Genomic DNA, 18,307 nt, shown 5'->3' with positions numbered 1-18,307 from the left:
GTAAAATAGAAAAAGAAAAGAGTGAATGATTTTAAAACATCATTTTTACAATATTCATTTTTCTTAAAATATGTCACATAAGATCTAACATGTCATTTATTAGTTAAATTAAAGATTTTAGTTTAGAGATTAATTAAAATAATTTGAAGTTTAGGAACCTTTGGGATAAAATTAAAACTAGAGAAATAAAACGAAGTGAACAAACGGTACGCATCGAATTAGTTAAACGGTGCGGATAAGGGACGGGTTAAATGAAACGGTGCACTTAAGGGAAAATTAAGTGATTAACGGCCTGATCTGTTACTGTTATTTTCTGATGATGAGAAATGAAACGTGGAGAGCAAGCAACGAAAATTTCCCAGGAAAAGTATCCTCTCCTATTTCCTTCCTCCTCCTACTTTCTTCTCATGTTTCTTTCTTTATTTTCTTAATTATCTCTCTCTCTCTACATATATTCTTAGAATTCTTTTGCTACATAAAACGTGGGCAAAGCATCAACATATTCCTTTCTTTAAGATGACCAAAACCAACACCCAAGAAAAGAATCTACTAACCATGAGGCCTGGAATAGTTTGATGAAGCAATTTCATTTTTGTTCTTCTTCTTCTAAATAATGTCACAGTGTCTGAGAGTTGCAAGGAAAGAGATGGAAATTCAACATTTCAGCCATCACCATCCTTTGGTCTTCATCCAAGATCACAGTGTTGCAGCTCGTTGCCTTGGGAGTGAGAAACCTGTAGAGGGCTGGAGCTACGGCTGCAGTCAATGTGAGTTTTATCTTCATAAGGGATGTGCTGAGTTATAGTTAGCCCCCCAGATTCAGCATCCCTTCCACCCCAAACACCCTCTCACTCTTTTGCCAAAATCACCTTATCCTTCGGTGTGCGATTTGTGTGGTAAGGAATTTGAGGGATTTGTTTATACTTGCTATGATTGTAAGTTCGATCTGCACATCAATTGTGCTTTGCTTCAATCATCCATTGCTGCAAAATTTCCTAATTCTTTGCACCCCCATCTGTTGTTCTTCATTCAAAATCCTAACAAGGAAGTCGAGCCTGATTGCTCCGTGTGTCAAAAACCAATATCTGGTCCATTTTACCACTGTTCAGATTGCACTTATCCATTTAAGCTTCATAAGGAATGTGCTGAGTTAGAGTTAGCCCCCCAGATTCAGCATCCCCTCCACCCCAAACACACTCTCACTCTTTTGCCAGAATCACCTTATGGGGGCGCAAACTGTTGCAATTTGTGTGGTAAGAAGTTTCAGGGATTTGCTTATAATTGTGGTGCTTGTCAGTTCGATCTGGACATCAATTGTGCTTTGCTTCAATCATCTATTGCTGCAAATTTTCCTAATTCTTTGCACCCCCATCCATTGTTCTTCATTCAAAATCATAACAGGGAAGTCGAGCTTGATTGCTCCTGGTGTTAAAAACCAATATCTGGTCCATTTTACCACTGTTCAGATTGCACTTATCCATTTAAGCTTCATAAGGAATGTGCTGAACTGCCCCTTGAGATTCAGCATCCCTTAAACCCCAAGCACTCTCTCACTCTTTTTCCAGATTCACTTTACCCTTGGGACAAAAACAGGTGCCATTTGTGTTGTAAGGAGTTTCGGGGATTTTCTTATTATTGTGGTGCTTGTTATTTCGGTCTGCATATCAATTGTGCTTTTCTTCAATCATCCTTAAATACATTTAACGACTTAAATTTAACTTTTAATCCTTAGAATTAAATCCTTAATTTATGTATAGTTCATTTATTAATAATAAAATTTAACTTTTAATAAATATTATATTATGATACATTATTGATGTGGGTAAAAGAATATGTAAAATTAAATTTTATGAAAATATATATTAGAAAACAAATGAACCTTTGGATTAAATTCCATATTATTATAAATTTTATGAAAAACAATCTTTATAATAATAGTAAAAATTTTAATTTTTAATAATTTTTAAACTAATTCATATCATCCAATCAATTAAGTAGATATGCTTCTTAACTAGTTTCTAGTTATGTATTTCACTTACAACTTATGAATGATGCATTTGTAATTAATTGGATTTGGTCACAGCTGTACTAAGATCGATTCAATTAAAAATTGATGATTTGATTGGTTTAATCGCCAATTTGATTGTTATAATATTAATCCAAAATAGTCAATAAAATGGTTCAAATTAGTACTTAAAGTTTAGGGTTTAAATAGGAGGATAATGCACTTCAACATACTCAAACCCACGCGATTTTACATTCTTAAAAATTAACAATTCAATTTAATTTAGTTCTTTAATCTAAAACTTTGAAGTTTGGCTTGTTGGAATATTTTTAAATATTTATAGTATCCCAATAACTATAAATGAATGGGTGTAATTAATCAAAAGATAAAACTTTTGGTCATTGGTCAAAAGTTATATCATTTGATTTTTTAAAAAAGAATTATAACTATTCAAAAAATATTATTTGAATAGTTACAAAATTAAATGAATAATTATTATTATTTATTTATTCATAAAGACACCTATTGAAAGATGTCTCTATGAAGAGACATGAAAATTCCTATAAATAGGAATGGGATTTCATTTGGAAATCATATCAACAAATTCTAATATTATTTCTTCTCTTCCTTCATTTTCTAATATTATTAGATTATTCTATAAAGTATTGCTGCAGAAATCCTTTGTAGAAATTGAGTTTTTGTTATACATTACTCAGTGCATAGTGGACTATTCTCGTCAGTGCAAAACGCAAATAGTCATTGGCTTCATTGTATCCTCGAGGTTAATTTGCTTGGAACTCGTTTGCACACTGAAGATAAGTGGGGGCGAATATAACCTTAAAGATAGTGGCTTGATACACGCCTTGGAGCATGTCCTATTTCTTCTTTTTCTTTTCGAGTTCCGATCGTGTGTTCGAGTTTTTTCCTTACCGGAGTTTTGTACTAACAATTTTAAGGTTATAATTCATGATGACTACCACAACACATGAAAGTGGAACACTAAGGGAATTGGCTTCCAACTTTGTTAAACTTGATCGTTTTGATGGTGGCAATTTTCGACGATGGCAGAAAAAGATGCACTTTTTGTTATCAACTTTGAAGATTGCTTATGTTTTGGATACTCCAAGACCTGAAGAGAATGAAAACGAATCTATTGCTGCAACCCAAGAAAGACAAAAATGGGACAATGCTGATTACATGTGCATGGGCCACATATTGAATGGTTTATCTGATGGTTTGTTCGACACCTACCAAAACGACGTCACCGCTAAAGAATTATGGGACAAATTGGAGGCAAGATACATGACCGAAAATGTTACAAGTAAGAAATTTCTTGTCAGTCGTTTCAATAATTATCAAATGGTTGATGGTCGTTCTGTTATGGAACAATTTCGTGATATTGAAAAGATGCTGAATCAATTTAAGCAATATGATATGAAAATGGATGAAATGATTGTGGTATCCTCTATAATAGACAAACTTCCTCCATCTTGGAAAGACTTTAAAAGAAGTCTAAAACATAAGAAAGAGGAAATATCTCTTGAGGCTTTGGCAAATCATCTTCGTATTGAAGAAGAGTATCGAAAACAAGATCAGAACCTAAATTCTGAAAATGCCAAAGTACATGTTACGGAGGAAGTACAGACTACTAAACCATTCAAAAGAAAGTTCAATCAGGCTGATAGAGCACCTAAGTTCAAAAAGAAACAAAAGGGCTCATGCTATCATTGTGGAAAGCTGGGACATTTCAAGAATGAATGTCGATTTTTAAAGAAGAAATCATCTTCTAAGGCTGATAATAACGAAAAGTTCGTTGCAATGATATCTGAAATTAATATGGCACAAGATGATAATACATGGTGGATTGATACCGGAGCAACCAAACATGTGTGCAAAGACAAAAGCATGTTCACAAAGTTCACACAATGTGAAAATGACAATGTCTTGTACATGAGAAATTCTTCCACCGCAACAATTAAAGGCAAAGGGTCTGTTGAACTACAATTCACTTCTGGAAAGGTTTTAACCTTAAATGATGTATATTATGTACCAGAAGTTAGGAAAAATTTAGTGTCTGGAAGTCTGTTGAATAAGTTTGGTTTCAAACTTGTTTTTGAGGCAGATAAGTTTATTTTGTCTAAGGGAGGAATTTTTGTGGGAAAAGGGTATATGTATGAAAGCATGTTCAAACTTAATATTATTAATAAGAATAAAAATACTATTTCTGCTTATATGGTTGAATCATTTTGTTTGTGGCATTATAGATTAGGTCATTTGAATTATAGAAAATTTAATGACATGTATAAATTAGATTTAATTCCTGTTTTTAATAATAATATTGAAAAATGCAATACCTGTATGTTGACTAAAATTACAAGAAATCATTTCCCTAAGGTTAAAAGGAAAATAAAATTGCTTGATTTGATACATAGTGATTTATGTGACTTGCATAATACTCCTACATTAGGTGGAAAGAAATATTGTTACTTTTATTGATGATTGTTCTAGATATTGTTATGTATATTTATTGCATTCAAAAGATGAAGCGCTTGATAAATTTAAAGTTTATAAATCTGAAGTTGAACTTCAGTGTGAATCATTTATCAAGTGCTTAAGATCGGATAGAGGTGGAGAATACTATAATCCAAGTTATTTTGAACTCACTGGAATTGTCCATCAAGTTTCAACCCCTTACACACCACAACAAAATGGTGTAGCTGAAAGGAAAAATAGAGTCTTGATTGAAATGGTAAATTCAATGTTATCATATTCAGGTCTTGGACAGGGTTTTTGGGGAGAAGCTGTTCTAACAGCTTGTCATATATTGAATAGAGTTCCTAATAAGGAAACTAAAATAACCCCCTATGAACAATGGAAGAAAAGGAAACCAAACCTTAATTATTTAAAGGTTTGGGGTTGTAGAGCTATTGTAAAAGTTCCAACACCTAAACGTAAAAAGTTAGGTGAAAGAGGAATTGAATGCATATTTATAGGTTATGCACATAATAGCAAGGCATATAGGTTCATAGTAATTGAACCAAATGATTCAATTTCAATTAATACGATTATTGAATCAAGAGATGCTATTTTTTATGAAAATAGATTTAATTCTATATCAAGACAATTACAACCACAACAATTGATTCATTCTTCAAATGAGAATGAGATTCCATTGAAACAGATTGATAATAATGATGAATCTTGTCAAGAATTAAGAAGAAGTAAGAGGATTAAAAAGGTCAAAGATTTTGGACCAGATTTCATTATGTTTCTTGTAGAAGGAAAAGGTGAAAGTATATGCAATAAGATACCTTATTGTTATAATACCGAATCTGATCCTATTACATTTGAAGAAGCAGTGAAATCTCAAGACTCTGCTTTTTGGAAAGAAGCAATAAATGATGAAATGGATTCAATAATGGGAAATCAAACTTGGATCTTAGTTGATCTTCCACCAGGTTCCAAACTAATAGGTTGTAAATGGATCTTCAAAAAGAAAATGAAGGTCGATGGAACCATTGATAAATTTAAAGCAAGGTTGGTAGCAAAAGGTTTTACACAAAGACAAGGTATTGATTACTTTGATACCTATGCTCCAGTAGCAAGAATTGCTACAATTAGACTATTAATATCACTTACCTCTATATATAATTTGGTTGTTCACCAAATGGATGTTAAAACTGCATTTTTAAATGGTGAATTGGAAGAGGAAGTGTACATGGAGCAACCGGAAGGATTTGTTGTTCCAGGACAAGAGCATAAGGTATGTAAGCTTGTTAAATCTTTATATGGGCTTAAACAAGCACCAAAACAATGGCACCAAAAGTTTGACAAGGTTGTTTTAGCTAATGGCTATAAAATAAATGAATCCGATAAGTGCATATATAGTAAATTTGATAATGGAAAGGGTGTTATAATTTGCTTATATGTAGATGACATGCTCATTTTTGGCACGGATTTGGAACAAATAGAAAACACAAAGAAATTCTTGTCAAACAACTTTGCTATGAAGGATATGGGTGTAGCAGATGTTATTCTTGGGATTAAAATAACCCGAGATGAAAGCACTATAGCTTTATCACAATCACATTACATTGAAAATGTGCTTAAAAAGTTTGATCTTTTCAACTGTATACCAGCATCTACACCCATGGATCCTCAATTAAAATTAGTATCTAATGCTGGTAGGAAAATTGATCAATTGAAATATGCAAGTCTAATTGGTTGTCTTATGTACATAATGACTTGTACAAGACCAGATATTGCATATGCTATTGGAAAATTGAGTAGATACACAAGTAATCCAAGTAGTTTGCATTGACAAGCTTTAAATAGAGTACTTAGGTACTTAAAGAAAACTATTAACTATGGATTGTGTTATAATGGATATCCTCCAGTTTTAGAAGGGTATTCGGATGCTAGTTGGATTACAAGTTTGGAAGATCATGCATCTACTAGTGGGTGGATCTTCATTCTTGGTGGAGGAGTCATTTCTTGGGGTTCCAAGAAATAAACATGTATTACTGATTCCACCATGGCAACAGAATTTATTGCATTAGCCGCTGCATCTAAAGAAGCAGAATGGTTAAGAAATTTGCTTTATGATGTACCTTTATGGCTTAAGCCAATTTCACCTATTTCTATCCGTTGTGATAGTGAGGCTACTCTAGCAAAGGCATATAGCCAAGTATATAATGGAAAGTCTAGACACATTGGATTAAGACATAGTTATGTCCGACAATTAATCTCTGATGGAGTGATCACTATTAATTATGTGAGGTCAAGTGAAAATTTGGCAGATCCTTTGACAAAAAGTCTTGCTAGAGATGCAGTAAAAAGGACCTCAAAAGGGATGGGACTCAAGCCTATTAATTAGAGTCACCCATGATGGAAACTCCACTCAACGCTTGGTATAACGTCAAGTCTTGAGTTCAATGAGACAAAGTACATCATTAGTATGTGACTGTTAGCACTATAAATAAATCCATCCTAAGATTAAAGTGCTAGGTACCCGTAATGATAAGGGAAGGATGAGTAATGTACTCTTAATGGACCCATAACATAAATATGTTAGAGTGTTATAATTACGAGAACACTTTTGATGGGATCTACCTATGTGAGTGGAAGTGTGGCCGCTTCTAGGAGCTTAAGGGCTTGGCTCTGACAGCACTCATGAAAAGAGGACATAGACACATGGCTATAATAGTGTCCCTAGATACTATGCATTGACTGATGTTGAAATCATTGTGTGAGATGTGTTCAGTTAATCAAATGGAATAGTTGGTTCAAAGCTTAGTCTACCATACAATTTCGATTAACTTTAACATGTTTTCACTAAGTGAAGGTTCAATCGTAAGACACCTTTATTTATGCAAATTGATTTCCAAGAATATCAAAATCTAAATATTTTGAAAATGGGGGAGATTGTTGGAATATTTTCAAATATTTATAGTATCCCAATAACTATAAATGAATGGGTGTAATTAATCAAAAGATAAAACTTTTGGTCATTGGTCAAAAGTTATATCATTTGATTTTTTTAAAAAGAATTATAACTATTCAAAAAATATTATTTGAATAGTTACAAAATTAAATGAATAATTATTATTATTTATTTATTCATAAAGACACCTATTGAAAGATGTCTCTATGAAGAGACATGAAAATTCCTATAAATAGGAATGAGATTTCATTTGGAAATCATATCAACAAATTCTAATATTATTTCTTCTCTTCCTTCATTTTCTAATATTATTAGATTATTCTATAAAGTATTGCTGCAGAAATCCTTTGTAGAAATTGAGTTTTTGTTATACATTACTCAGTGCATAGTGGACTATTCTCGTCAGTGCAAAACGCAAATAGTCATTGGCTTCATTGTATCCTCGAGGTTAATTTGCTTGGAACTCGTTTGCACACTGAAGATAAGTGGGGGCAAATATAACCTTAAAGATAGTGGCTTGATACACGCCTTGGAGCCTGTCCTATTTCTTCTTTTTCTTTTCGAGTTCCGATCGTGTGTTCGAGTTTTTTCCTTACCGGAGTTTTGTACTAACATGGCTCTCAATAATTTATATTTTATGCTAATCATTTTTATTAAAATATTTTAATTTCGAATTTGTTTCGAAGTGAGCAATTGATCAATTCAATCCAATCCAAAGATTTAACAAACTCTTTTACGAATTAAAATAAAACCAAATTCTCTATAAAACCAACAAAGTCAAATTGATTATGAATAATTCACTGCTCTACCTATGATTGAATTACTAAATAATATTGGCAAAAAATATTAAATAAATTTTTTTTGTAAATATAATTTTAATATTAATTTTTTCTTTCACTCGTAGATATGACAAAATTCGCTATTTGAAATTGAAAGTCGATTAATTTAATTTCGGATTTCCAAATTGAAAACAAATTTACCAGACCTACAAAACTAAAATCGACCCATTGAATTGCTTTAGTCAGTTTGACCCGACTATTGCACACCCTTAGTTTTGCTCCCTGAATGTATGTGTACTTGTTAACATCGGGACTGATATCATTGGAATGAAACGTGGAGAGCAAGCAACAAAATTTTCCGAAGATAAGTGTCCTCTCCTACTTTCTTCTTCCTCATACTTTCTTCTAATGTTTCTTTCTCCTTTCTTTCTCTATTTGCTTAATTATATCTATATCTATGCTTAGAATTTTGAAAATTGGGCAAAGCATCAATATATTCCTTTCTTTATGAAGACCAAAACCAACACCCAAGAAAAGAATCTACTAACCATGAGGCCTGGAATAATTTGATGAAGCAATTTCATTTTTGCTCTTCTTCTTCTAAATAATTTCACAGTATCCGAGAGTTGGAAAGAAAGAGAGATGGAAATTCAACATTTCAGCCATCACCATCCTTTGGTCTTCATCCAAGCTCACAGTGTTGCAAGCAAAGCAGCTCTTTGCCTTGGGTGTCAGAAACCCGTAGAGGGCTGGAGCTATGGCTGCAATCAATGTGAGTTTTATCTTCACAAGGGATGTGCTGAGTTAGAGTTAGCCCTCAAGATTCAGCATCGATTCCACCCCAAACACCCTCTCACTCTTCTGCCAAAATCACCTTATTCTTGGGCCACAACCTGGTGCGATTTGTGTGATAAGCCATTTTGGGGATTTTCTTATAATTGTTTTGATTGTAAGCTATATCTGCACATCAATTGTGCTTTGCTTCAATCATCTATTGCTGCAAATTTTCCTAATTCTTTGCACCCCCATCCTTTGTTCTTCATTTAAAATCATAACAACGAAGTCGAGACTCATTGCTCCGGATGTCAGAAACCAATGTCTGGTCCAATTTACCGTTGCTTAGATTGCACAAGTCCTAGACGTTTTAACCTTCATAAGGAATGTGCTGAACTAACCCTTGAGGTTAATCACCCCTACGACCGTAAGCATCCTCTTACTCTCTTGCCACAACCGCCTACTCATCCCCAGAAATGTAGTTGCTCTTTGTGCATAATCCAATGGAAGGGGTTTGTTTATTCTTGCTCTCTATGCAACTTTGATCTTTCACTTGATGATTTTCCTTTTTCACCACCAACAATCACAGTCGCAAGTCATGAACACCCGTGGATGCTTGTATCTAGAAAAATGTGGTTTGTTTGTGATTTTTGTGGCACTGATGGAGATCACTCCCCTTATCACTGTGATACCTGTGTACTTTTTGTCCACAAGAATTGCATTTCATTACCACGCCACATCATGATAACACGACATCGTCACACGATTTCTCTTTCCTATTATCTTCGACAGAATCAAGTTGAGGATTGGATGTGCAAAATTTGTTACGAGGAAGTTGATATAAGGTATGGCCATTACCGTTGTCCTGCTTCTCGTTGCCGTTATATTGCTCATGTATGTTGTGTAACTGATAAAGCAATTTGGGATGGAACAATTATGCCGGAAGGCTATGATGAGAGGTCTGAGGAAGTGGTGGATGAACCTTGGAATTTGATTACTGATGTTGTTGAACAAATTCGTATTGGAGAGCTAATGGTAGCAAGTGAGATCAAGCATTCCTATCATGATCATAATTTAAGACTCACTTTTAGTGGGAAGACCAAAGATGATGATAGTCAGCGCGATGGGTGCACGAGATCTATATCAACTCCTTTTTATAGTTGTGACCAATGCAAGTTCTTTCTCCATAAAGATTGCGCTGAATTGCCTAAAGAAATGCCACACCCATTTCACAAGCATTTGCTTACTCTCTTAAACTCACGCAATGACTATGGTTATTTATGGTGTCGTGCTTGCCGTCGTCTGTATCAAGGATTTAGCTACAGATGCTACGAAGGAGATTGCAGCTTCCAAATTGACATTCAATGTATGTTATTGTCGGACACCTTGAAGCACCCAAGTCATGAGCATTCACTCTTTCTTGTCCACAACGAGGGAACGAGTTGCAGTGCTTGTTTCAAAGTACTATACTTGTTTCAAAGTAAGAGGATGCCTGAGGCGCTGTGATTTCAGTTTAGATGTAGGTTGTGCAACACTACCACTGACGTTTTGGTACAAGTATGACAGGCATCCTCTTACTTTGACTTATTCTAATGATTTCGAGCCTTCTCAACTTTACTGCGATCTCTGATAGAAAGAAAGAGAGCCAAATCGTTGGTTTTACTATTGTGCTGATTGTGATAACTCTCTTCATCTCAATTGTGCTATCGGAGATCTCTCATATATGAAGCTTGGGAACAAATTGAAAGTATATAGGCATAAACATCCATTCACTATTGTGAAAAACATCTGGAATTGCCCTCCATGTAAGGTATGTGGTGAGGTTTGCAATGGGCAAGCCCTAGAATGTAAAGAATCTGAATGCAATTTTACTGTCCACTTGAGTTGCCTTTGGAGACGCCTTAGAAGCATTTGAATGATATTCCACTCAAGTTTAAGAAACAGAGAAGGCACAATATGAGAGATGTGTTGTGTTGTGTGGAAGGGTGTAGCAGATTTGGTAAAAATGGGTGATGGCCTTAGTTGTTGTAATCTGCTGTAATGACCTAAAATTCACAGGTACGAGAAAAGTGAGTTATAGGGCCTCCGTCTTAGTAAATCGAATTCGTAAATAATTATTAGGAGTACTCATGAGTCTATTTGAGTGTTTAATTAGGTTCAAATTGGGTGAATTTAGCTTAGTTAATAGATATTAAGAAAAAGGGCTGAATTGAATAAGGTGTGAAAGCCTAATTATAGATTAAAAGAATATAAGGAGGACTAAATAGGCAATTAAGCCTATTCTATTGAATGAGGCGGCAACAAGATTTTTATGATTGTTTAATTATAAAATATATTATTGTTGTTACTATTGTTATTATATTATAAATTAAATTAATTATATTATTATATTATGAAATAAATTAAGAAAAGACAAGTGTAAGGTAAAAATAAAATACAAGTGTATTAATTTAAATGAGAACATTTGTATTATATATATAATTAGTAACAATATATTTTATTATTTATTATCAATTAGTAAAAGATTTTTATATGATAAATAAATTGAAATTATGACAAGTGGATGGAGATGATAAAATACAAATGTAAAATATATATGTGTACATTTGTAATATTTATATTTGTTATTAAATAGATATTTATTAGTATAACAATTATTATTATTGTCGTTATTATTTAATTGATATTATATTATTAGATCAATGAATAAATTAATAAGTTGACAAATGTATGGTGATAGTAAAGTATAAGGTAATAAATCATATACATACAATTGTAAAATACATATTTATTTACATAATATTTAAGAAATAATGATTATTATTAAGTTAATATAATATACTAAAGTAAAATAAAAGATAAACAAACAAAAGAAATTGAAAAAGAAACATAGATAGAAACGAAAACAGGGAAAGAAAGAAAAAGAAAAAGAGAAAGAAAGGAGAAATTAGGGTTTTTAAAGCTTGGGGTTTAATTTGGTAAGTCAATTTAGTCCCTTTTCTTAGTCCTAGAGTTGAACATTATTGAACTTAAGTTGAAATTTTGAAAATTAGTAGATTTTTTAGTAGGTTCATGTTGAATAAATGATTGAATTAGGAGTTTATTTAATAGAATTATTGATTAGAATTGATTAAAGGATTAAATTGTAAATTAGGCTATAAGTTTTGTGTTGTAGGGACTAAATCGAAAGAAATTCAAAATTATGAAATTATGATGAAATTATGATAGTTAAATTTAAGTTTATATGGAATTTGGATAGGAATAAGATATAAGTTGTAATGGGAAAATAGATGAATTTAGTTAGGATTAAAATTGGAATTTAAGTGAAAGTTAAATAGAAATTTAGTATTTAATGTAAATTAGTGATATATTAATAATTGTAAATTATTTTAATTTTCGTAGCTAGTAAAGAACCCGAGACATCGGCACCGAAAGGAAAGGAAAAAGTTATCGAGGAGTAATCACGAAATTCGAGTTTGTATTACTATAATTCAAGTTATTCATTATTAAATATTAATTTTAAATTTATTTAATTTAGGTAAGTAAATATTGAGGTAAGTAACTTTATTGAATTGAATTTAGAAAATTGAATTGAATGAGAAATATGTGTTAGTATTGAATTGGATTTTTATTAGTGAATGAAAAAGTGAATTTGATATTGAAAGTAAATTTTGAAATGAAAGTGAGTTTGAATTGAGAATTGGAAACCCTATTAATTAGTCGGGCTAAGTCGGATATAGTTGGCATGCCATAGGATTAGAAGAGTTCAGGGATACTTCGACCTCGAGTCGATGAGACACTGGGTGTCACTATTTTACTTCGGATAGATTCGATGAGATACTAGGTATCACTTTACTTCGGCTAGGCTGATGAGACACTGGGTGTCAACTTTGCTTCGAACTATCTGATGAGGCACTGGGTGCCAATCTGGTGTGTTTGGTTGGATTCATGTATTCGCCAAAGTCCGAGTCTGTTAATAGGGGTAATTAATTGAAAAGTTAAATAGAACGAAATGAATCAGTTGAGCCATTGAAAAGAAATGTGATTGTGGAATATAATTTGAAAATGTGAATTGAATATGAAAATGTGAATAGAAAGCATGAACTAAATGTTCATGATATAAATAATGGCTCAATGTGATAGTATAAGATATTAACTAATGAAAGCCAAATTGAATTGTAGATATTGAGAAATGAAAGTTAAAAATGACTTAGTTTGATAAATTTTTAAAGTTAAATGATTTAATTTACTTGGTTGTTATATTATAATTTGAATTATAGTAATACCATTGAGTATGATATACTCAGCGTACGGTTGTTCCCGTGTGTAGGTTAGTAGAAATTAAAGTTTCGGCTCAGCATCCAGAGCGTAAACTAGGCATAGATTTGTCTAGTTTGAAGGTTGCGAATTAGGCATGGATGATTAATTAGATGAATGGAACTAATTTTAGGAAAAAATATTGAGTATAACCTGAGATACTAGAATTTAAAGTTTATTATGTTAATAGTTTAAGTTACATGACTTAGCTTAAGCTTGGGTTTTAGTTGGTTTGAGTGGATTCTTGGTTGATATTTGACTGTGATTATTGTATGATTTATGTATGCAAAGCTTCAGATTCGTTAGAGCTTGCTACGAGGTAGGGAAGTGTTAGTTGAGCTTTCAATTTTCTGAAAAAAGCCTAAAGTGGTGAGTGTATGGAATTGCTACTCGTAAACACGAGTCATGTGTTATTTTGGAATTTAGATATAGCCTAAACCCCTACTCTAAGTTTTGAGTGTAAATTTTCTTGAATCTATAATTATCTTGTGGATATGTGTTGTGCATGAAATGTGATCAGTGAGTATGGTGATTATTGTGTAAAGTGCAATTATATACATGAAATTAATGTGTAATATATATGTTATATGACTATGCTAGTGTTTTGCAAAAGATGCTACTATGTAGTGATAATGCACAGATAATCAGTAAGTAATATGTGTTGTTTTTAGGTATTTTGGCATTGTGATCTTGGAACCATTAGATATAGTTGGCATGCCATAGCATTTGAGTACTCACTTATATGTATAGTGGTTTGGGCATTGAGTACTCACTTATATGTATGCATACTTGTTAACATCGGGACTGGTATCATTGGAATGAAACGTGGAGAGCAAGCAACAAAATTTCCCGAAGAAAAGTGTCCTCTCCTACTTCCTTCTTCCTCATACTTTCTTCTGATGTTTCTTTCTTCTTTCTTTCTTTATTTGCTTAATTATATCTATATCTATGCTTAGAATTTTGAAGATTGGGCAAAGCATCAATATATTCCTTTCTTTATGAAGACCAAAACCAACACCCAAGAAAAGAATCTACTAACTATGAGGCCTGGAATAATTTGATGAAGCAATTTCATTTTTGTTTTTCTTCTTCTAAATAATTTCACAGTATCCGAGAGTTGGAAAGAAAGAGAGATGGAAATTCAACATTTCAGCCATCACCATCCTTTGGTCTTCATCCAAGCTCACAGTGTTGCAAGCAAAGCAGCTCTTTGCCTTGGGTGTCAGAAACCCGTAGAGGGCTGGAGCTATGGCTGCAATCAATGTGAGTTTTATCTTCACAAGGGATGTGCTGAGTTAGAGTTAGCCCCCAAGATTCAGCATCCCTTCCACCCCAAACACCCTCTCACTCTTCTGCCAAAATCACCTTATTCTTCGGGCATAAGCGGGTGCGATCTGTGTGGTAAGAATTTTGAGGGATTTGTTTATAATTGTTTTGATTGTGAGTTCGATCTGCACATAAATTGTGCTTTGCTTCAATCATCCATTGCTGCAAATTTTCCTAATTCTTTGCACCCCCATCCTTTACACTTCTTTCAAAACTATAACAAGGAAGTCGAGCCTGATTGCCCCGGGTGTCAAAAACCAATATCTGGTCCATTTTACCACTGTTCAGATTGTACGTATCCTATAGTCTTTAACCTTCATAAAGAATGTGCTGAACTACCCCTTGAGATTAATCACCCCTGTGACCGTAAGCATCCTCTTACTCTCTTGCCACAACCGCCTACTCATCCCCAGAAATGTAGTTGCTCTTTGTGCAGAATCCAATGGAAGGGGTTTGTTTATTCCTGCTCTCTATGCAACTTTGATCTTTCACTTGATGATTTTCTTTTTTCACCACCAACAATCACAGTCGCAAGTCATGAACACCCGTGGATGCTTGTATCTAGAAAAATGTGGTTTGTTTGTGATTTTTGTGGCACTGACGGAGATCACTCCCCTTATCACTGTGATACCTGTGTACTTTTTGTCCACAAGAATTGCATTTCATTGCCACGCCACATCATGATAACACGACATCGTCACACGATTTCTCTTTCGTATTCTTTTCGACAAAATCAAGTTGAGGATTGGATGTGCAAAATTTATTACGAGGAAGTTGATATAAGCTATGGCCATTACCGTTGTCCTGCTTCTCGTTGCCGTTATATTGCTCATGTACTTTGTGCAACTGATAAAGCAATTTGGGATGGAACAATTATGCCGGAAGGCTATGATAAGAGGTCTGAGGAAGTGGTGGATGAACCTTGGAATTTGATTACTGATGTTGTTGAACAAATTCGTATTGGAGAGCTAATGGTAGCAAGTGAGATCAAGCATTCCTATCATGATCATAATTTAAGACTCACTTTTAGTAGGAAGACCAAAGATGATGATAGTCAGTGTGATGGGTGCACGAGACCTATATCAACTCCTTTTTATAGTTGTGACCAATGCAAGTTCTTTCTCCACAAAGATTGCGCTAAATTGCCTGAAGAAATGCCACACCCATTTCACAAGCATTTGCTTACTCTCTCAAACTCACACGATGAGTATGGTTATTCATTGTGCTGTGCTTGCCATCGTCTGTATCAAGGATTTAGCTACAGATGCTACGAAGGAGATTGCAGCTTCGAAATTGACATTCAATGTATGTTATTGTCGGACACCTTGAAGCACCCAAGTCATGAGCATTCACTCTTTTTTGTCCACAACAGCGAGGGAACGAGTTGCAGTGCTTGTTTCCAAAGACTATATTCGTGGGATGTTGCATATAGATGCATGAGGCGCTGTGATTTCAGTTTAGATGTAGGTTGTGCAACACTACCACTCACTGCTTGGTACAAGTATGACAGGCATCCTCTTACTTTGACTTATTCTGATGATTTTGAGCCTTCTCAACTTTACTGTGATCTCTGCGAGAAAGAAAGAGAGCCAAATCGTTGGTTTTACTACTGTGCTGATTGTGATAACTCTCTTCATCTCAATTGTGCTATTGGGGATCTCCCATATATGAAGCTTGGGAACAAATTGAAAGAATATTGGCATAAACATCCATTCACTGTTGTGAAAAACATCTGGAATTGCCCTCTATGTAAGGTATGTGGTGAGGTTTGCAATGGGCAGGCCCTAGAATGTAAAGAATCAGAATGCAATTTTACCGTCCACTTGAATTGCCTTTAGAGACTCGATGAAGCATTTGAATGATATTCCACTCAAGTTTAAGAAACAGAGAAGCTGCAACATCACAGGTGTGTGGTGTTGTGTGGAAGGGTGTAGGAGATTTGGCAAAAATGGGTGAAGGCCTTAGTTGTTGTAATCTGCATTATGTGATGTTTATGGTTGTTGTTGGAGCAGTAGAAGGTTGTGTTAGATGAAACATGATTTGTAACCACACATCTTTTATCTTTCACTTTTCTATTTGCTTCTTATTGTTTCGTCTGTTAAACTACTTTAAAAACAAACATTTGATCATCTAAAAATACTGAGAATGAACAGCTGCTTTCTAGCTTTCGAGAAGAATTTTTTTGGCTTTAGGGTTTGAAAATTTCTCAAATTAAAAAAAAAATTAAGCCTTTGTTAATTTTTTGCACTCAACACTTAATTTTTCAAAATCCATCACAAATGCCCTAGAAATTAAAAAAAAAATTAAGCCTCTGTTTTTTTTTGCACTCAGTTAGTACTTAAACTTTCAAAATGCATTAAAAAAACTTTTAAACTTTTTCAAAAAACGCAATTAAGACCCTTCTTTTTTTTATACTCAATTGAATATTTAAACTACCAAAATGCCTCAAAAATGCCCTTTGACAGTTAAAGTTAACAGCTCTTAATTTTTTTCAGTTAAAACCACCACATGTCACCACCACGGCGTGACATATGGTAAAAAATGATAAAAAATAATAATTAATAATTAATTATAAAAATTATGACTATATTGAAAATTAGAATTTTTTTATAAAAATAGTAAAAAAATGTAAAATGCATTAAAAACGTCTTTTAACCATTAACTTTAACCATTGACCATTAAAGTTAACGACTCTCAGTTTTTTTCAATTATCACGTGCTGCAACATAGTATGACATATGGTGAAAAATGATAAAAAATAAAAAATAAATAAAAATTATAAAATGTTTCTTTTGGTACGATAATTTTTATAATTTTTTTTTACGAATTTTATATTTCTTTACATTTTATATAATTTTCTTACAGCTTTATAAAATTTTACAAATTTTTTTCTATATTTCTATATATATTTTATATTTTTACAATTTTTATAAAAAAATTAATTTTTCATAATTTTTATAATTTTTATCGTGGTTGTGACACGTGGTGATTTTAACTGAAAAAAATTAGGGGTAGTTAATTTTAACAATCAACTATCAAAAGTTAACGATTAAAGAACCTTTTTTATGCATTTTGACAGTTCAAATACATAATTGAGTACAAAAAAAACTTAATTATTTTTTTTAATTTGAAAACGGTTTACACCCTAAAACCAAATATTTTTATTATCACAACCACGTAATATTAAAAAGTCAACTTAATTAATTTATTACACTAACTCTGTAATAATGATTATTTTTTAATTTATTTTAACTGATAGTTAAACAACCAAATTTTTTAGGCATGATGACTTTTTTGAACCTCTAACTTTACAAAAAGAGTTATTTTAGTTCTTCATTTAATTTTTCGCATCTTTTAACATTTAAACTTGTGTTGTTTGTTAAATCACTCCAAAATGGATAGAAAAGTTAACATTTGTTAAATTTGCTAACGTGACATACACGTGATGAGTTAATTTATAAAATTTTAAAATTTTAAAATTCAAAAATATAATTTTTTAAAAAATTATTATAAAAGTATAAAAATATGAATAATATTATTTTGTATTTTTAAAATATTAATTAATTTCTAACGTGGCATATACGTGGACTGTCATATCAGCAAAATAAACAAATGTTAATTTATTTATTTATTTTGAAGTGATTTGATAAAGAAAATACAAGTT

The 18,307-nt window shown here is 32.7% G+C and overlaps 3 protein-coding genes across 3 annotated transcripts; all 3 read left to right on the top strand.

Moving 5' to 3' along the window:
• Window positions 1-613: 613 nt before the first annotated feature.
• On the top strand, window positions 614-1,696 carry LOC107927681 (uncharacterized). The gene is made up of 2 exons (XM_016858790.2): window positions 614-736; window positions 806-1,696. The coding sequence occupies exons 1-2, from the start codon at window positions 614-616 to the stop codon at window positions 1,430-1,432; spliced, it is 750 nt and encodes a 249-aa protein (XP_016714279.1). The 3' UTR covers window positions 1,433-1,696.
• A 7,015-nt stretch (window positions 1,697-8,711) lies between these two features.
• Window positions 8,712-11,287, top strand: LOC107927680 (uncharacterized). The gene is made up of 2 exons (XM_041089413.1): window positions 8,712-10,462; window positions 10,494-11,287. Exons 1-2 carry the CDS (start codon window positions 9,323-9,325, stop codon window positions 10,629-10,631), a joined length of 1,278 nt encoding a protein of 425 aa, XP_040945347.1. The 5' UTR covers window positions 8,712-9,322; the 3' UTR covers window positions 10,632-11,287.
• Window positions 11,288-13,996: 2,709 nt separating this feature from the next.
• On the top strand, window positions 13,997-16,729 carry LOC107927665 (uncharacterized). Its single transcript, XM_016858774.2, has one exon. It carries the CDS (start codon window positions 14,452-14,454, stop codon window positions 16,480-16,482), a length of 2,031 nt encoding a protein of 676 aa, XP_016714263.1. The 5' UTR covers window positions 13,997-14,451; the 3' UTR covers window positions 16,483-16,729.
• The last annotated feature ends 1,578 nt before the right edge of the window (window positions 16,730-18,307 follow it).

Source organism: Gossypium hirsutum, chromosome D02, assembly GCF_007990345.1.
Source record: "Gossypium hirsutum isolate 1008001.06 chromosome D02, Gossypium_hirsutum_v2.1, whole genome shotgun sequence".
NCBI lineage: Eukaryota > Viridiplantae > Streptophyta > Magnoliopsida > Malvales > Malvaceae > Gossypium > Gossypium hirsutum.
The sequence above is the reverse complement of the archived record's forward strand: the minus strand, read 5'-3'. Positions and strand labels throughout refer to the sequence as shown.

Coding starts and splice junctions, on each gene's coding strand:
- LOC107927681 (XM_016858790.2), top strand. CDS start 614: ATGTCACAGTGTCTGAGAGTTGCAAGGAAAGAGATGGAAATTCAACAT. Junction 737..805: donor GCCTTGGGAGTGAGAAACCT/GTAGAGGGCTGG, acceptor GCTGAGTTATAG/TTAGCCCCCCAGATTCAGCA.
- LOC107927680 (XM_041089413.1), top strand. CDS start 9,323: ATGTCTGGTCCAATTTACCGTTGCTTAGATTGCACAAGTCCTAGACGT. Junction 10,463..10,493: donor GTTGCAGTGCTTGTTTCAAA/GTACTATACTTG, acceptor GTAAGAGGATGC/CTGAGGCGCTGTGATTTCAG.
- LOC107927665 (XM_016858774.2), top strand. CDS start 14,452: ATGGAAATTCAACATTTCAGCCATCACCATCCTTTGGTCTTCATCCAA.